A 17,735-nucleotide genomic window follows, 5' to 3' on the forward strand; every position below is an offset into this window, starting at 1 on the left:
GAGTCTTGTAACTATTGCTTCAATCAAAATATAGAATAACTCTTCCATATTACACTCCTAATAATCCTTTGCCTCAGTTTGTCTCTATGCATTTGACTTTTTCCTATGCCATAGAAATAGAATTATATAATCTGTAGACTTTGGGGTCTGGCTTCTTTCACTTACTTAGCATTGTATTACATTTTGATCCTTCTCAATCATGTGAAATACTTCTCATATCAGAGATCATAAAATTTTAAATACCAAATGTTGAAATTAAAGACATTTCATACCACAATTTTAATAATTCTACATAAAGTTAATTTAAAGTTAACATCAATATCAATTGATATGGTTCACGATGAGTGGATGGCATTTATATTTATCTGTATACCAAATTTTGCTAACTATTCTTACCGAAGAAATATATTTGCTATAATTGCACTAAAGTGAGGCACAGGGTTATTTTCACAAGATATAAAACACCCGGTAAGAACATGCATGACACACACATCCCTGACCTCTGGACCCCACCAGAACTCACCACCTCTGCAGGCCTGGATGATGATGATCTTGGGTTTATCCTTAAGGTGGCGGCAGTATCGATTGTTGAAAATCTGGAATATGGTGTCATAAGCTAGCACGTCTGATTTGTCATCACTGTGCAGAGTCCCACAGATTCTATCCAGGAGGCCATGAGACATGAACACCAGGAATGTACTATCCGAGGACCTGTGCTCTGGGCGGGCAGCAAATGTCTTTAGCACTAACTCCATGCCCTGAAAGAGAGTAAACTTTTAAACATCGGATCATAACACCTGCCTTTTCTACTACTGATGCTTCGAGGCATAGAAAGAATAAATGACAACTGCCGGGCACCTTACAGTGACTGATATATAGAAGTAGCTCAGAAGTGGTCGTTGTTATTGTTATTCTGTTGTTGTTGCTGTTAATGTCATAGTAACTGGCAAATATTTAACAATATACATAATATAATATTTATCATTTTAACTATTTAGAAATATGCAATTCAGTGGCATTAAATATAACCATATTCACCATGTTCTATAAACATCACCACTGTCTATGCCAAAAGCTTTTCATCATCCCCAACAAAAACTCTCTACCCATTAAACAATAACTTCCCACTATCCCAACTCCCATCCCCTAGTAACCTATATTCTACTTTCTTTCTCTATGAATCTGCATATTGTAGGTACATCAGGAAAGTGGAATCATAATAGTTGCCCTTCTGTGTCTTACTTATTTCAATACACATAATGTTCTTAAAGCCAGTTCATGTTATAGCTTATCAAAATTTCATTCCTTTTTATGACTGAATAATATTCCATTTTACACTGTTTAGTATATCCATTCGTTGATGGACACTTGGAGTTTTTCCACCTTTCAGCTATTGTGATTAATGCTGCTGTAAAGAATGGTGTACAAATATCTGTTCACATCCCTGTTTTCAATTATTTTGGATATATACCTAGGGGTATCCATTGATGTGTTGTATAGTAGTATAACATTTTGAAAAACTGCCAAACTGTTTTCCACACTGGCTGCACGATTTTACATTCCTACCTGCAATGCACTAGGTTCTAATTTCACCACATGCTTGCTAATACCTGTCATTTTCCACGTGTGTGTGTTTCTAATAGCCTACCTAGCAGGTATGCAGTGGTGTTTCATTGTTCTTTGGACTTGAACTTTCTTAATAACTAATAATGATGAGCGTCTTTTCATGTCTTTATTGGCCATTTGTACATCTTCTTTGGACAAATGACTATTGAAGTCCTTTGCCCACTTTTTATTTGGGTTATTTGTAATTTTCTTGTTGAATTTTAAGAGTTCTTTATTCTGAATATTAGATCCTTATCAGATATAAAATTATGCGACCATTTTGTCCCATTCTGTAGATTGTCTTTTCACTGTTGATTGTATTCTTCAAGTCACAAAAATTCTTCATTGTGATAAAGTCTAGTTTATGTATTTTTTTTCTTTTATTGCCTATGCTTTTGGTGACATTCCATGAAGTTGTTTCCAAATCCAATGTCATGAAGTCTTTCTTCAATGTTTTCTACTAAGTGTCTTATAGTTTTACTCTTATATTTAGATCTTTGATTCATTTTGAATTAATTTTATATATGGTGTAAAGTAAGGGTCCAACTTTTTTTTTTTTTTTTTGCATGTATATATCTAGTTTTCCCAGCACTATTTGTTGAAAGACTGTCCTTGCCCCTTCCGATAGTTTTGGCACCCTTATCAAAAATCAATCAATCATATATATGAGGGTTTATTTCTGGCTGCTCTCTTATATTTCATTGATTTATTCTCTGTCCTTATATCAGTACCATATTATTTTAATTACTGTAGCTTTTTAGTACATTTCAAAGTTGAGAAGTATTAGTGCTCCAACCTTATTGTTTTCCAAGGTTGCTTTGGCAATCTATTCCATATGAATTTGAGGATTGTTTTTTTTTCTAATTCTGCAAAACAAAAGAGGCTGTTGGAATCTAATAGGGATTATGTTGCATCTCTAGATCACTTTGGGTAGCATAGTGGTTTTAACAATATTAAGATGTGAAAATGAGTTCTGTTTCCATTTATTTAGAACTTCCTTAACTTCTTACATTTATGTTTTATAGTTTTCTGTGTATAAGACTTTCATCTGCTTTGTTAGATTTATTCTTAATTATATAATCATTTTAGGTGCTATTGTAAATGAAATTGCTTTTCTAATCTTCCTTTCCAATGTTCATTGCTGGTGTATAGAACACTAAGTTTTGTGTGTGTATTGATCCTGTACACTGCAAATTTGCTGAATTTGTTTATTAGTTATGAGATTTCTTATGAATTCTTTGGGATTTTTCAATAGATAGAATATGTCATCTGTGAATTGAGATAATTTTTTTTTTTTTTAATTTTTTCCTAGAGGAATCTTTTTTTTTTTTTAATATATTTTTTTACATTTTTTTTTGCCTTTGTGTGTGTGTGTGTGTGTGTGTGTGTGTGTGTGTGTGTGTGTGTGTGTGTTGAGAGCCCACTGGCCCATGTGGGAATCGAACCGGCAGCCTTGGGAGTTAGGAGCATGGAGCTCCAACCGCCTGAGCCACCGGGCCGGCCCGAATTGAGATAATTTATAGTTTATAAATTTATTCATTTATAATTTGGATGGTTTTTAATATCTAATTTTCTTGTTTAATAGCTCTGGCTAGAGCTTCTATTACAATGTGGAACAGCAGCAGTGAAAGCAATGATCCTTAAATATTTCTTCATCTCAGTGGGAAAGATTTCAGCCTTTCACCGTTGACTATGATGTTAGTGGTTTTTTACATAAATACCCTTTGTCATGCTGAGAAATTTTTTTTCTTTATTCCTAACTTTCTGAGAATTTTTATCATGTAAAGATGTTAGATTTTGTCATATGACAAAACACATGATAATCTCAACAGAGATTATCATGTGTTTTTCCTCTTCATTCTATTAATCTAATGTACTACACTGATTGATTTTTTTTTTTAAATTTTAATGTTGAATGACCTTACATTCTTGGAGAAAATCCTACTTGGTCAGGCTGAATATCCTTTTAATATGCTGTTGGATTCCATTTGATATTTTATTGAGAATCTGTTACACGTATATTCACAATGTATATTATTCTCTTTTTTCTTGTGATTTATCTAGCTTTAGTATTAGTAGTTTGGGCTTTATAGAATATGTTAGGAGCTGTTCCTTCCTCTTCAATTTTTTCAAATAATTTGAGAAAGACTTGTGTTAATTCTTCTTTAAGTGTCTGGTGGAATTCACCAGTGAAGATGTACTGTCCAAGACTTTTCTTTGTTGTGAGGTTTTTGATTAGTAATTTAATCTCCTCACTTGTGTGGGTTATTTCTGAATTTTTATATCTTCATAATTTGGTGTTATTAGGCTGTGTGTCTCTAAGAATTTGCCTATTTCACCTAAGTTATCTAATCTGTTAATGTTACAATAATTCATAGTACTGTTTTATAATCCTTTTTATCTCTGTAAAGACAGAAGTAATGGCCTCACTTTCATTTCTGATTTCATTTATTTGAATATTTATTTTTGTAAGTTTAGCTAAAGGTTTGTCGATTTTGTTAATTTTTTTCAAAGAACCAAGTTTTAGTTGAATGATATTCTCTCTTGTTTTTCTATTCTAATTAGTTATCATACTTTTTAAGCTCCAGAATTTTGGGGTTGGGGGGTTTCTTTTTATCATTTCTATCTCTCTATTGATATTCTCATTTTGTTCAGATATTTTATTCCTGTTTATGCACATGCCTTCCTGTAGTTTTTTTTTTTTTTTTTTTTTTTTTTACACATTTAAGACAATTATTTAAAGTCTTTAATAATAAGTCTGTCACCTGGGTTTCCCCAGGTAGGGCTTCTTTCCATTCATCTTATTCCTTTGAAGTCCACTTTTTTGTTAAAAACTGGATATTTGAATTTTGTAGTGTTATAACTCTGGAAGTCAGTTTCTCCCTTTACCCCAGGGTTTGTTGTTGTTGTTGTTGTTGTTTTAGTGTATCTCTCTTCCAGAGGTTAGCCAGAAGGAAAGCTTGGTCTTGTCAAGTATTTTCTAAACCTGGGCATAAATGGTAACTTTTGAAATTCGTCCATATCCACAGTTGTTTTTGAATGTCAAAAACAAACAAACAACAAAGGTGTGCTTCCTTTAAATCTCCTGGAAGCCACTTTAATCTGTGGGGATTAAAACAATGGTAACCAGTTTCTGTGCCCACCCCTTAGCAATCTGAAGCAGCAAAACAGTCAGAACACAGAATCCTGATATTTGGAGGACAAAGTCCTTCCTCATTGCCCATATGAGATCCATTGGGTGGCACCATAAATGCAGGTTTTTGTCCCCAAGCTGCCTACCACAGGTCTGAGGGGTTAGGGAGGGGTAGTTTTCACTATATCCACAGCTAAAATTAACTGAAATGAATGGTAATTTTTCAGCCAACACATTCTCTGGAACTGCAAATGTTCAAATAAACTCCAGAATTACAAAATAGTTACTTCAGACTGTTTCTGTCAGTGCAATTGTTTTCCAGGAGATGGCTTCCTGGCACTTCCTACCTACTCTTCTATCTTTCCTGATGTCACTCTTCTATGCTAGTTAGTTTTTACTTGCAATCTCTAGATCCATATCCTGTCTTATCTTCCCTGTTTTTTGACTCTCTGGATCATACCTGTTGAGCTCTCTTGTCAACAAGTGTCAAATTGTTTGAGGCACTAGCAGAAGATATGAAGAAACTAGAGAGCAGTAGAAGAGAGGGGTTAGGATGTTCTAGCCCTCCACATACCCACATGCCCCAGTATTACCACAGTTCGATCAGTGGTTGTGTCCTTTATGGTTACAAGTGAAGCATTCTGGGTGATCCACTTCTCCAGCTGTCACATCAACACATTTTGAAACTGTGTGTGTGTGTGTGTGTGTGTGTGTGTGTCATTTCTACATAAAGTGAGCAGTGTTTGATTTAATAACAATAAATTATTCACAGTAATAGTAACAATATTGTGGCTGAAATATATATGCACATGCAGAAACACATATCTATCTATCTATCTATCTATCTATCTATCTATCTATCTATCTATCTATCTATCTATCTTTCTATCTGTTGCGTCCTGCACAACACAAGCCATGGGAAGGCGAGGGAGGCGGCGAAGGTTAAACTCTCATAAAGAGACAGAGACTCAAATATAGTTAAATCACAGAGGACCAATAGACTCACAGCCTCAAAGGACTGAAGCCCCGAATAGGTCACGGTGGGTATTTATTGATTTTTTACAATAGAAATCACATGATGAGGGGCAGGGTCTGTGAAACTCTTACATCATACAATAATCATTCATTCCAAATCCCTTAATCATCCCAAAGCAACTGATGCATACCATCCCCCAAATGACCAAGGTGTGGTGCATACAATCCCTGGGGGAACAAGTCTCACAAGATAAGATTATCCCATGAGTCAAACAGGAGGGACGAGATGCTAATGTTCTAATGGGTCCATTACACCTGAGGGTAAAGGACTATAGTTGAGGCATGCGTCAGCAGCTTCTCAGAAGGAGGGGCACAGCTACCTCCTAACTTTACATTAGCTCATGGGGATCCTAGGGGGTCCCGTCTGGCTTAGGTTGTTTCTCCCGTGAGAAATCTTACCCGTCTTTGACTGCAGACCCTGCTTACAAGGACCAAACATGGAGACTGAGAGTAGCATAAACTCAATTCCAATGAGGGACAATCCCACAGGGTCACCTTTCCCTAAGGAAAGATTGGAGGGGACAGACTGCTAGGTTGCTGTGTGACTACATCTATCTATCTATCTATCTATCTATCTACACCACTCAAAGGCGGTATAAATAATTATATATACCACCTTTAACTTTCTTTCATTTTAAAGTTTAAGAAAGCAAGTTCCAGAGAAGTTAAATGAATGGTTCCAATGTACAAAGCTAGCTAGTTATTAGAGGTATGTTGGCATGTAGTTTATATGTACCGCACAGGGGAAAGATTCTTACACTAGCTGTGAGATTCTCTTCCACATGCACACAATAGCCCAGGTCCTCAAGCAGCTCCTTCATTCCACTGATGTCATGGTTCGACCCATTACGTCTTGGGAGGTGGTCAAATTGTGTGTTACAGATGATGAGGGCCAGACGAGTGCGGTCCCCCTTCTCTCTTATTGGATAAATCTACAGAACAAAGACAAGTTAGATGCACCACATTTTTTCTCACATATCCCCAGCATAGACAGACTTACAGCCTCAAGGACCTGATAAGTTCAACTTCCATTTTTTTACCTTCTAAGTTTTTTTTTTCTTTTTTAAGATTTTTATTAAAAATATAGTTAATGTGCAATATTATATTAGTTTCAGGGGTACACCATAGTTATTCAACGTTTATATACTTAAAGAAATGATCACCATGATAAGTCCAGCAACCATCTGACACTATAGTATGCTGTCACAATGTTATTGACTATATTCTCTACACCGTACATTACATCCCCATGACTTATTTGTTTTATACCTGGAAATTTGGACCTCTTATTTTCCTTTATGTCCCCCACCCCTTTTTTGATATTTCAATTACGGTAGACATTTAGTATTATTTTATATTGATTTCAGGTATATAGCATAGTAGTTAAACATATAATTTAAAAAGTAATCCCCCAATTAGTTTAGTACCCACCTGGCACTATACATAGTTATTACCATATCATTGACTATATTCCCTATGCTTCACTTTACATCCCCATGACTATTTTGTAACTACCAATTTGTACATCTTAATCTCTTCACCTTTTTACTCTGTCCCCCAACACCCTCCCACCTATAATCTCAGTAAATCTAGTACCCATCTGACATCATACATAGTTATAATATTGATTATAAACTTATACTATAACCTACATCCCCATAACTACTTGTAACAACCAATTTGTACTTCTTAATCCCTTCCCCTTTTTCACTCACACCCCCCTACCCCCTCCCTTGTGGCAACCATCAAAATGTTGTCTGTATCTATGATATTTTTCTGTTTTGTATATTTATTTTGCCCTTTAGATGCCACAGATATGCAAAATTACATTGCATCTGTCTTTGTCTGACATACTCCACTCAGCACAAACTCTCCATGTCCATCTATGCCACCAAAGATGGCAATAACCCCTTCCCTTCCATGGCCAAGCAATATTCCATTGTATATATGTACCACCTCCTCTTTATCCATTCTTCCACTGATGGACACCCAGGCTGCCTCCACACCTTGGCCATTGTAAACAATGCTGCAGTGAACATATGGATACACGTGCTGCCTCAAATTAGCTTTGGGGTTTCTTCAGATAAACACCAAGTATTGGGAATACTGAGTCCTTTTCTTGTCTCTTATCATAGCTTTTGTTTTAAAGTCTATTTTTTCTCATATAATTATTGCTACCCAAGCTGTTATTATTATTATTTTTTTTTAATTTTCATGAAATAACTTTTTTCTTCCTTTTACTTTCCATATGTGTGTGTCTTTTAATCTACAGTGAGTCTCTTGTGGGCAGCATATATAAGGGTTTTATTTCCTTATCCATTCAGCCCTCCTATGCCTTCTGATTGGAACATGGAATCCATTTACATTGAAAGTAATTGTTGATAGATTTGTAGCGATTGCCATTTTATTATTCATAATTTTGATTTCTTTCCATCTTAAAAAAATCCTTCTAATGTTCTTTGTAATACTGGTTCGGTAGTGATGAACTCCTTTAGCTTTTTATTGTCTGGGAAGCTCTTTATCTGTCCTTTGATTTTAAATAGCAGCCTTGCTGTGTAGACTACCCTTGGTTGTAGGTCCTTACTTTTCATCATAGTGAATATTTTGTGGCAATCCTTTCTGGCCTGCAAAATTTCTGTTGAGAAATCAGCTGACGATGGTATGGGAGCTCCCTTATAAGTTGCTAGTTGCCTTTCTCTTGCTACTTTTAGGATTCTCTCTTTGTCTTTAAACTTTGCCATTTTAATTATAATGTATCTTGGTGTGGGCCTGTTTGGGTTCATCTTGTTTGGGACTCTCTGTGCTTCCTGGACTTCTATGTCTATTGCCTTCACCAGGTTAAGAAAGTTTTCAGTCATTGTTTATTCAAATAGGTTCTCAATCCCTTGATTTTGCTCTTCTTTGTCCAGTACCCCTATGATGCAAATGTTGCTATGGTTGATGTTGTCCCAAAGTCTCTTAAATTATGTTGTTGTTTTCTTTTTTAATTCCTTTTCCTTTTTACTGTTTTGCTTGGGTGTTTTCTGTTACCTTGTCTTTCAAATTGCTGATTTGAATCCTCTGCTTTCTCTAGTCTGCTGTTGATTTATTCAAGTGTATTCTACATTTCAGTTATTGTATTTTTTACTTCTGACTGGTTCTTTTTCATTTTTTTCTATGGTTTCAATTTTATTATGCTTGCCATCTCTTTGGTGAAGTTCTCATTAAGTTCCTTGAGCATAATTATAACCATTGTGTTGAACTGTGTATCTGGTAGTTTGCTTGCCTCCATTGTGCTTGGATCTTTTTCTGGAGTTTTCTCCCATTCTTTCATTTGGGATGTATATCTTTATTTCCCTCATTGTGTCTGCTTCTTTGTGTTTGTTTCTATGTATTAGGGAGACCTGCTATGTCTCCCAGTCTTGGCCAGGTGGCCTTATGGAGTAAGTGCCCTGTGGGGCACTGGAACAGTCTCTCTGGCCACCTGCATGGGTGTTCCATGAATGTCCCTTGTGTGGGTTGTGTGCCCTCACATAATTGTTGAGACTTGATTGCTATTGATCCATCAGTGGATTGGGTTGTCTCTCTGGTAGGTTGGTTATGGGGTGTGGCCACATCCACCATTTACAGGCTGCTATGTGGAGGATTTAGTGCCTGTGCTAAACCTGGAGGTACATGGGAGAAGCCACACTGTGAAATGATGGCTGCTACCAGTACTGGGATAGGAGTAGCTTCTCAAAAACCAGGACACCCAAAAGCCTGCTGCCATCTGCTGGCTCCCTTAAGGTTCATCCACTGACACAGGCTGGTGAGGTGTGCTAGTTTGGTGAGGCTGTGTTTCAGGGAGTTAGTAAAGTGGGAAGAGTAGTGTTCACCAGGTTAATGTAGATTCTTGTTTTGTGTCAGTGCTGAGTCTGGAGCTACTTAGCAAAAGTCTCAGAGCACACTGAGGTCATTTGCCTACCCACTTGGAGCCCATGGACTCCGATACTTTTCCAAGAAAGAGTGCAGTGTGGATGGTTCTGGCTGCTCTCTGAGAAAGCACCTCCAATTTTCGGGGAGTTGGGTAGGATGGGGCCCCAGGGAGTCAGCAGGGTGGAGCAGCAAAGCTCACCATACCAGTTAAATTCAGATTTGGAGACTGAGGAGTATGGTTATCAGATGGGCTGTGTCTATAGTCACTGTGTGGGCCACTCCGCTGGTTGGTGTTCCATGACAGGGAACTTTTGGCAGAGCTGTTATTATTTGCAAAGAATTTTGGATAAACAATGTATGTTGAAGGAATGCCAAAAGGACTTCAATTTTGTCTCAGAAGAATAATACTGGAAATTACAAATATGTTTTACAAATGTATCCCAGCATTAGGTAAACATCTTAAATTAAGACAACACGTTACTGCCACTGCTACAGTTTATTTCAGGAGTTTCTATGCCAGATATTCTCAGAAAAATATAGATCCTGTATTAATGGATCCTATGTGTGTGTGTTTGGCATCCAAGGTTGAGAAATTTAGAGTAGTCTGAAATACAAGGTTGATTTCTGAGGCTATTTCTGTGTTGAAAACTAGATTTTCATATGCCTTTCCAAAGGAACTTCCTTATAGAATGAACCATATGTTAAAATGTGAATTCTATCTTTTAGAACTAATGGATTGTTGCTTGACAATATATCATCCTTATAGACCTTTGCTCTAGTGCAGGACATGAGCCAAGAAGACATGTTGCTTTCCCTTGCACGGAGAATCGTGAATGATATCTATAAAATGGATTGTTGCCTACTGTATCCTCTTTTCATGATAGTTTTAGCTTGCCTATTTGTCACCTGTGTTGTACAGCAGAAAGATGCCAGATGGTGGTTTGCTGAGCTTTCTGTGGATATAGAGAAGATTTTTGAAATAATCATGGTTACTTTAAAACTATATGAGTAGTAGAAAAATTCTGATAAGAGAAAAGAGATGGCAATATTTTTAGTAAGATGCCAAAACCAAAACCTCCTCCAAACAATAAAGGAGAGCAGGGTCCAGATGGAAGTCAGAAATCTAGCTGACATTCAGAATCTTAAAACATTCTGAAGAATTCTGTAATGGACCAGTTTGAAATAAACCACTGGACAAATTTCAGTAATGTGTTCAATGGAACACAAATGAAAAGGAATACTGTCAAGCATATTGGGAAGTGGTTTTAGTTTGTACAATAAGTTTTTCCTTACCTAATTTGATTCTAGTGTATAATCAATTACAGGATCTTTGTTATACATGTTTGGAAATGTTCTAAGGGGACCTAAAGACAGACATTTCAAAATTAATAGCGTTGGATTAGTATAATTTTTTTTAATTTGTATAATAAAATTTGTACCTTTTTATAAAGCCATGAAATATGAAGTGTAATTCGTTTAAAATTCTCTTTCATCATTGAAAGACCAAGAAAGAACATAAAAAGTCAAATATATGTGTTTTTTTTTCCCCCTCCTTAAGTTAAACTTTAAAACTGTATTTAAGAAATCAAATCTTAGGAAATCCTGGAAGATTTTGGTAATGGTGTTGAAAATTTCAGGAAAATCAATCAAGTACCTATTGATTTAAAAGTGTATTTTATTCAATAGTCTTAGTATCTTGCCTTGGAAGATACTAGCCCAGACTAGCAGAAAAATGCAATATGTATAGCATATTTTGACATTTTACAACTTACATTAATTCTATAACCATTTTGAAACATTGGGCAAACTTTAAAAAAAAAAAATCCTACATGAAACTATTTGTATTTGATTCACTGTTAATCAGGCATTTTTAAATTGGATAATTGGATAAGACACCCTAACGCTAAAATTTGGTAACATTTTAATGTTAATTTTTACTCTACTGTGAAGTTTTTTATATGACATACACATCTTAGTTTATTTTTGTGTCTTAGTGTGGATTTACAATTTTTTTAACAGGTATCCTGAGCCAGGAACACAATCAAGTTTCAGGCCAGTTTGATACTGGCTATTCTTAATTCTCATATGAACGTAGCACTGAAGACTAAATGTTATGTCAGTGGGACTGTGCTGTCTGTGAAACGTAACAAATTAATCATTTTTTTCAGACTTGAAGAAGAGTGATAAAATTTAGAGCCATCGGATATTGGTGTACAATTTAAGGATTTTTTTTATATAAATCAATTGTGAACAATGAGTTATTAAATGTTGATTTCATAGTATAAAATTGCAAGGATAAAAATACATCCTTCACCCTCCCCCCCCCAAAAAAAATTCAGATTTGGCCATGAGCGTGAGGAAGGCTCAACACAGGGAAGACGACACCTACTTGCCAGCTGAATGGGAGAAAAACCCCACACAGGGAAAATGAAGACTGTCCTCTAGCCCTCACACCACAGCCGCATACCTGTGAGCCCCCACCTAGTCACCATCCCTCCACTGGAGCCCAGGGTGAGTGTCTGTGAGTAGTGAGTCTGTGCACAGCCCCTTTAAGAGGATATCTGGGTTTCTCGCAGCCTTCTGTCCCACCCAGGTGGTCAAATCCCCACTGTTTCTCCCAGGCAGATGTTGTGGGGGTTCTTCCCAGCACCAGTACTCCAGACTGGGGAGCCTGGTGTGGATCTGGGGTCCCTCACTTATCCAGGGCAGAATCTCCACAGCCAAAATATCCCTCCTGATTCTCAACCACAACACGGAAGTTTTGGGCCAGCCTATATCCCATCTCTGCCCCTCCTACTACTCTCAATGTGGCTTCTTTATGTCCTTAGTTATAAAACTTCTGTTCAGCTAGATTTCAGGTGGTTCTGCAGGTTGATTGCCTATAATTTAGTTGTAATTTTAATGTGTTCACATAAGGTAGCAGTCACAGTGTTTATCTACTCTGCCATCTTGCATCTCCCCAACAATTTGTCTTTTAAATTTTGCCAGAACTATTTCTTTACTCTTTGCCACTAATGGATGGGAGATGGAGGGAATGGTCAAAGGACTCTAACCCAGGGTATGATTAAAAAAGCAAAACCCCAGACTGCTGAACAGGAACTGATGTGGGCATTTGATTCAATGGTTTTATGGAGTGCACTACAATATTTTCTCTCTTTCCTTCTCTCCTCCCTTCCATTTAACAAAAATTTATCTAATATTTAAGATCCATCTCAGATTTTTGGAACACTAAAGATTACACCACCTATTTCAGTCTATGTTGATCATAACAAAACCTTCATGCTCCTTACACAGGCATTGTTTTGATAGAATCTATGTATAAATACACATGTTTTAGTATCTGTATGCAATGCATTGCAGCATTATTATTTCATTATTGCATATCTAATTTTCTCAATAAAATGAAATTATGTACTTATAATTATTAACACTTATAGTGGCCTTAAGGCATCACTAAAAAAGGTTATGTAGTGAAACTTTCCATTTCATTTTAACCCACATTCCATCTATTGATTATCTCACCCTTCCAGCCTCATTTTTGCATAGTTCCAGGAATTTTTCACGAGGGCAAAGCTTGAATTTGCCTATGGGTTCTTTGGATGCTGACTCTGTTCCTCCAACAAGAGTTTCTGCATGAGTTTTAAAACACATGACATAATTAGAAATGTGATATCTGATTTACTGGCTCTCTTAGTGGGCCCCATACCCATCTCACCCTAGAAACCATTATAGAGAACCACCATTCTCTTAAAAGATAAAATAAAACTTTATAAGAAGACAGCTTTTAAAAGTTATAATTTTGTCCAACAATTTCTTAATAGACATAAATTTTGTTCAGGCAAAAGAGATAACTCCTTTGTGGGGAAGGTTATCTGATTATGAGATCTACTCAAGATGCAGAAATGCATACATGTGACTTTCTAAGGAAGACTAGGACAGAGGTCTAATAAGGTTCTCCTAATTGATTTTCTCTCATGGTTCTGCTTCCTAATAGTGCCCCAGCTGAAAACCTAGAAGCTGAAACACAGCTGAAAACCTAGAAGTCTTTTTTGATTCCATTATTTACCTCACCTTATACCCATTTCATAACCCAGATCCATTCTATCAGCATATCCTGTTAACTAAACCTAAAAGGTATCCTATATATCAGTTCCCATCGATGTCCTTCCATTCCCAGCATCAATATTCTCCCATGTGGATCACTAAAATAGCCTGAAAACGTCTCTCTCTACATCTACTCTTATCCTACTATATTTCATCGCACAAATAGTGACCACAATGGCTGTTTAAAAGGTACATAAGATTTCCTCTTCCTTCAGTTCTTAAGTTCATTCATTGTACTTTCTGCCCTTAGTTCAATGTCTTTGAGAGCAAAAACTACCAGTGTAAATATTCTCAAGAATAATAAATCATATGCATACTCATAGATATCCATCAGACAACTTTACAACCCCTTTTCTGAGGAGACACTTGAGATGTCAGAGATTTCTCTGTCCTCACAATGAATTTTGCCTTCTGGGAAATTATTTTTGCACTGAATGAAACACTCCAGTGACTTCTCATCACAGTTAAAATAATACCCATGTGGCTTTAACATGCTATTTCAGGACCTATATGATTAAGACCCTGCCTAAACTTTAACTTCATTCCATTCTTGCTCACCAACATATACATTTTTTCTGTTTCTCAGACACTCTATGCCTGTTGCTGCCTTGAGACCTCTGCACTTACTGTCCTCTCTATTTGTTGTTTTCAGGCCCTAGAACTATGTAAGACAGGCGTTTGTCATTCATATCATTAGCATGACTTTAGCTGACCACCTAACCCAGGTCCTGTTCTAGTCACCTTCTATCCTAACCTATCCCATCATCAGCTTTTTGTTTTTCTTTATAGCTCTTATCAATATTTGCAAACCTGTTATTTATTTTTCATTTCTAATTGCCAACTCCTCCCCACTAGAGTCTTAAATCCATGTGAATCTTTCCTGAAGTAAAATCATTTGGATTTGGCACAGTGAAATCTATGAGAAACATTTCCAAGAGTTCTAATTGTAAAAAAAAAAAAAGAAAGAGAGAGAGAGAGAGAGAGAGAGAGAGAGAGAGAGAGAGAGAGAGAGAGAGAGAGAGAAAGGAAAGAAAGAAAGAAAGAAAGAAAGAAAGAAAGAAAGAAAGAAAGAAAGAAAGAAAGAAAGAAAGAAAGAAAGAAAGAAAGAAAGAAAGAAAGAAAGAAGAAAGAGAGAAAGATGGAGGGAGGGAGGGAGGGAGGGAGGGAGGGAGGGAGGGAGGGAGGGAGGGAAAGGAAGGAAGGAAGGAAGGAAGGAAAGAAGGAAGGAAGGAAGGAAGGAAGGAAGGAAGGAAGGAAGGAAGGAAGGAAGGAAGAAAAAAGTTAGGGACAACAATGCCGCTTTGCTTATGTAAAAGAGATGGTATTTTGGTTCTATTATTATTGAAAAACTTGAGTTATATGTTTTAAATGGAGGAGTGAAGCATATGACCAGAGAAATGGTTTAAAAATATATCTAAATCAAGTAAGTAGAGAGGCAGGGAGAAGGAAAGTGCTTTAATTTCTCTTCAAGAGCCTTCATGAACCACAAGGGCCTACTGTCAGTGACTAAAGTAAAGGTTTTTCTTTTATTTACTTGGGGAGATTGGAACAAAGTTCTCCAAATTATTTCTGTAGGACTGAAATACTATCCTGTAGTAGAAAGATACTTCAAACAAAGAGTAAGGTCTAAACATGAAGCAGAGAACAGGGATAATTTTGCAGGAACAAAGCAAAGGAGAAGAGAGGAAATAGGTAAGCCTTATCTGTGGCAAATAAATGGGAGCGTACGGGTGAGAAGATAGAAGTTTAAGAGCTAATGAGTAATCTATCATCTGGTAAGTGAAAAAGAAAGCAAATAGTAGGTGCCAAGGTGCAAGGGCAAGCTGAGACATCAACTTAAACAGAATCAAGGAATCTCACCTGAAGAAAATCCCAACTTGTATGCAAGCGTGGAATTTCTCTTGCAAATATAGTCAATAAATAATTTGCTGGCATGGGATCCTTTGCGAGTCACAAAGTCAATCAAGTCACGGGCCTTGGCTATAGTTGTAACATTTCTCTTTTTTACTATTTCGATTTCCTCTTGGTTCAGCACCTTTTCACTTAAGACGTCATCCAGCAAGTTATTCAGTGTGTCTTCAGACACTGAGTTAATAAATATTATCCTTTTTTCATGTAGTCTCTTATCTGTTGAAAACACAGAAATGTTGAGACTTAAAACAACTGAAGAAATATCACACTGTCACCTTAATAACCAGGATACTCTTTTATCTGTATTCCCTTTTTATCCATTAAGTATCCTAAGGAATGGATTATTTACTCTATCCAAGGTCTCTTGCATTCTTTCTAAGTCCATGGATCCCTACTCACAGAATTCTAACCTCGCTAAGTCAAAACAAGGCTGTACTTATCCAAACTGTTCTCCTTTATCTGCTTTGGTAGGGGCCCAAGGAGCTTCGCCAGTGCTATTGTTGCTTTTGTAAATATGTCTGTGGAAATCAGAATCAATAATGGTCACATTCATGTCATTTTCATTTTTCTTATTTAGGGACAATAGCCCATGGTGATCCTGTCATGACTGAAGTTCAGATCCTGACTGATTCTGAACTTCAGTCATGTTTGGACACTTGAGCATTGAGGAAATATCCACAAAGTTACCTCAGAAAATGAGGTCACACACTTTCCCAGCACTTGCTTTTCCCTCTGATACACCAGGAAAACCCAGATGACTAACTGGTTTATGGAACCCCATACCTCACAACCTGAAAAAATATAGATCAAGAATGAAGGTTCCTTCCTTCTTTTCTAGTTAAGTGTTGCTCACACAAAATATACAGAATCCAGTACAAAAAGTTTTGAGTCAATTTTATCCCCCCAATATATCTCCTAAAGATACAAACTGATAAAAGAAGACAAAACAAAACCTTACCAGCCATGGCTTCTGTGGTTCTCTTATGAGGCAAACAAGGAAAAAATGAAAAGAATACTCAGAGCAGTCAGGATTTTCCTGTTGGACAAGGCATGTTCACCACTTCATTGCATAACTACTTCATTGCATAAGTGGATGGCTATGAATATGCATGCACTTTTTTTTTTATTTTTTTATTTTTAATGAGACTGTTTTCCTCTCTCAGGATCTCTTCTTATGAAAGAATGAGGTAACATTCTGTAGGTTGCTTTGTTGTTTTTTGTGATTCTTTGCTGTTCAGAAGCTTTTTAGTTTGTTTTAGTCCCATGTAATTATTTTTGCCTTTGTTGCTTGTACTTTGGGTGTTCTTGGGGTCCAGGGGTCCAGGGTGTTGTTGGGGCCACCCCAAGCTATCTTACAATGTCATCAATAATTTTGAATTAAAGTCAATTGAGAAGCAGTGGCGGTGGGGGGTGGAGAGTGAGATCTCTAACTCATCTGTCTCTCTAAATACAGGAAACAACTCTCCATGTGATAGGCACTTCCCTGCTTCTGAGGACCAAGAGACAACTTTATCACAAGAGTTATAAAATTCAAAATCAATAAGGCCTGTATAAACAAACTTTGCAACACTTTTACTAATTTACCACCTAAACCCAATCCTTGCTGAGATTCTTTTCTCATGAGCACCAACTTTCCTGTCAATTTCTCACAAATTTATTGATTCGTTGTGTACAAAGTATTAATATAAAATGATGCCTAGCTCTATCATTTCTTTGAGCCCCATTTTATTATCTGAGCATCATATTGTGATTCACACAGGTACACATATTTGTTTTTTCTGTTTCCTCCTGTTAATCTAGTCTTTTAATCTAGTGTCTATTTTATTAATCTACTCATAAGAACTAAAGGGGGGTAATGGGGAGGAATTTTCCCCCTCTCCCAAAGTGTCGTATCAGAAAAGTTACTGTCAAGGAGCTGTTTCCCTATGTTGTCTTCTAGGAGTTTTATGGTATCAGGTCTTACATATAAGTATAATCCATTTTAAATTAATTTTTGTAAGTGGTGTAAGATAGGAGTCCAATTTCACTCTTCTCTATGGTGAATATCTAGTTT

The 17,735-nt window shown here is 36.6% G+C and overlaps 1 protein-coding gene and 1 pseudogene across 2 annotated transcripts in view; one reads left to right on the forward strand and one right to left on the reverse strand.

Annotated features, from left to right (window-relative positions):
* The window catches only part of LOC308503667 (caspase-1-like), a 31,848-nt gene extending 15,097 nt beyond the window's left edge, over positions 1 to 16,751 (reverse strand). Inside the window, exons 1-5 of the mRNA XM_081063161.1 lie at positions 16,641 to 16,751; positions 15,632 to 15,898; positions 13,190 to 13,296; positions 6,532 to 6,705; positions 524 to 758 (exon numbers count right to left, since the gene is read on the reverse strand). Of these exons, the coding sequence (XP_080919287.1) occupies positions 524 to 758; positions 6,532 to 6,705; positions 13,190 to 13,296; positions 15,632 to 15,898; positions 16,641 to 16,647 (790 nt within the window). The 5' untranslated portion in view covers positions 16,648 to 16,751. The remainder of the gene's footprint in view (positions 1 to 523; positions 759 to 6,531; positions 6,706 to 13,189; positions 13,297 to 15,631; positions 15,899 to 16,640) is intronic.
* On the forward strand, positions 9,965 to 10,798 carry LOC308503651 (cyclin-C-like; annotated as a pseudogene). Its single transcript has one exon. The product of its transcript is annotated as a cyclin-C-like (transcript).
* Positions 16,752 to 17,735: the final 984 nt, after the last annotated feature.

Source organism: Rhinolophus hipposideros (genome assembly GCF_964194185.1).
Source record: "Rhinolophus hipposideros genome assembly, chromosome: 10".
Lineage (NCBI taxonomy): Eukaryota > Metazoa > Chordata > Mammalia > Chiroptera > Rhinolophidae > Rhinolophus > Rhinolophus hipposideros.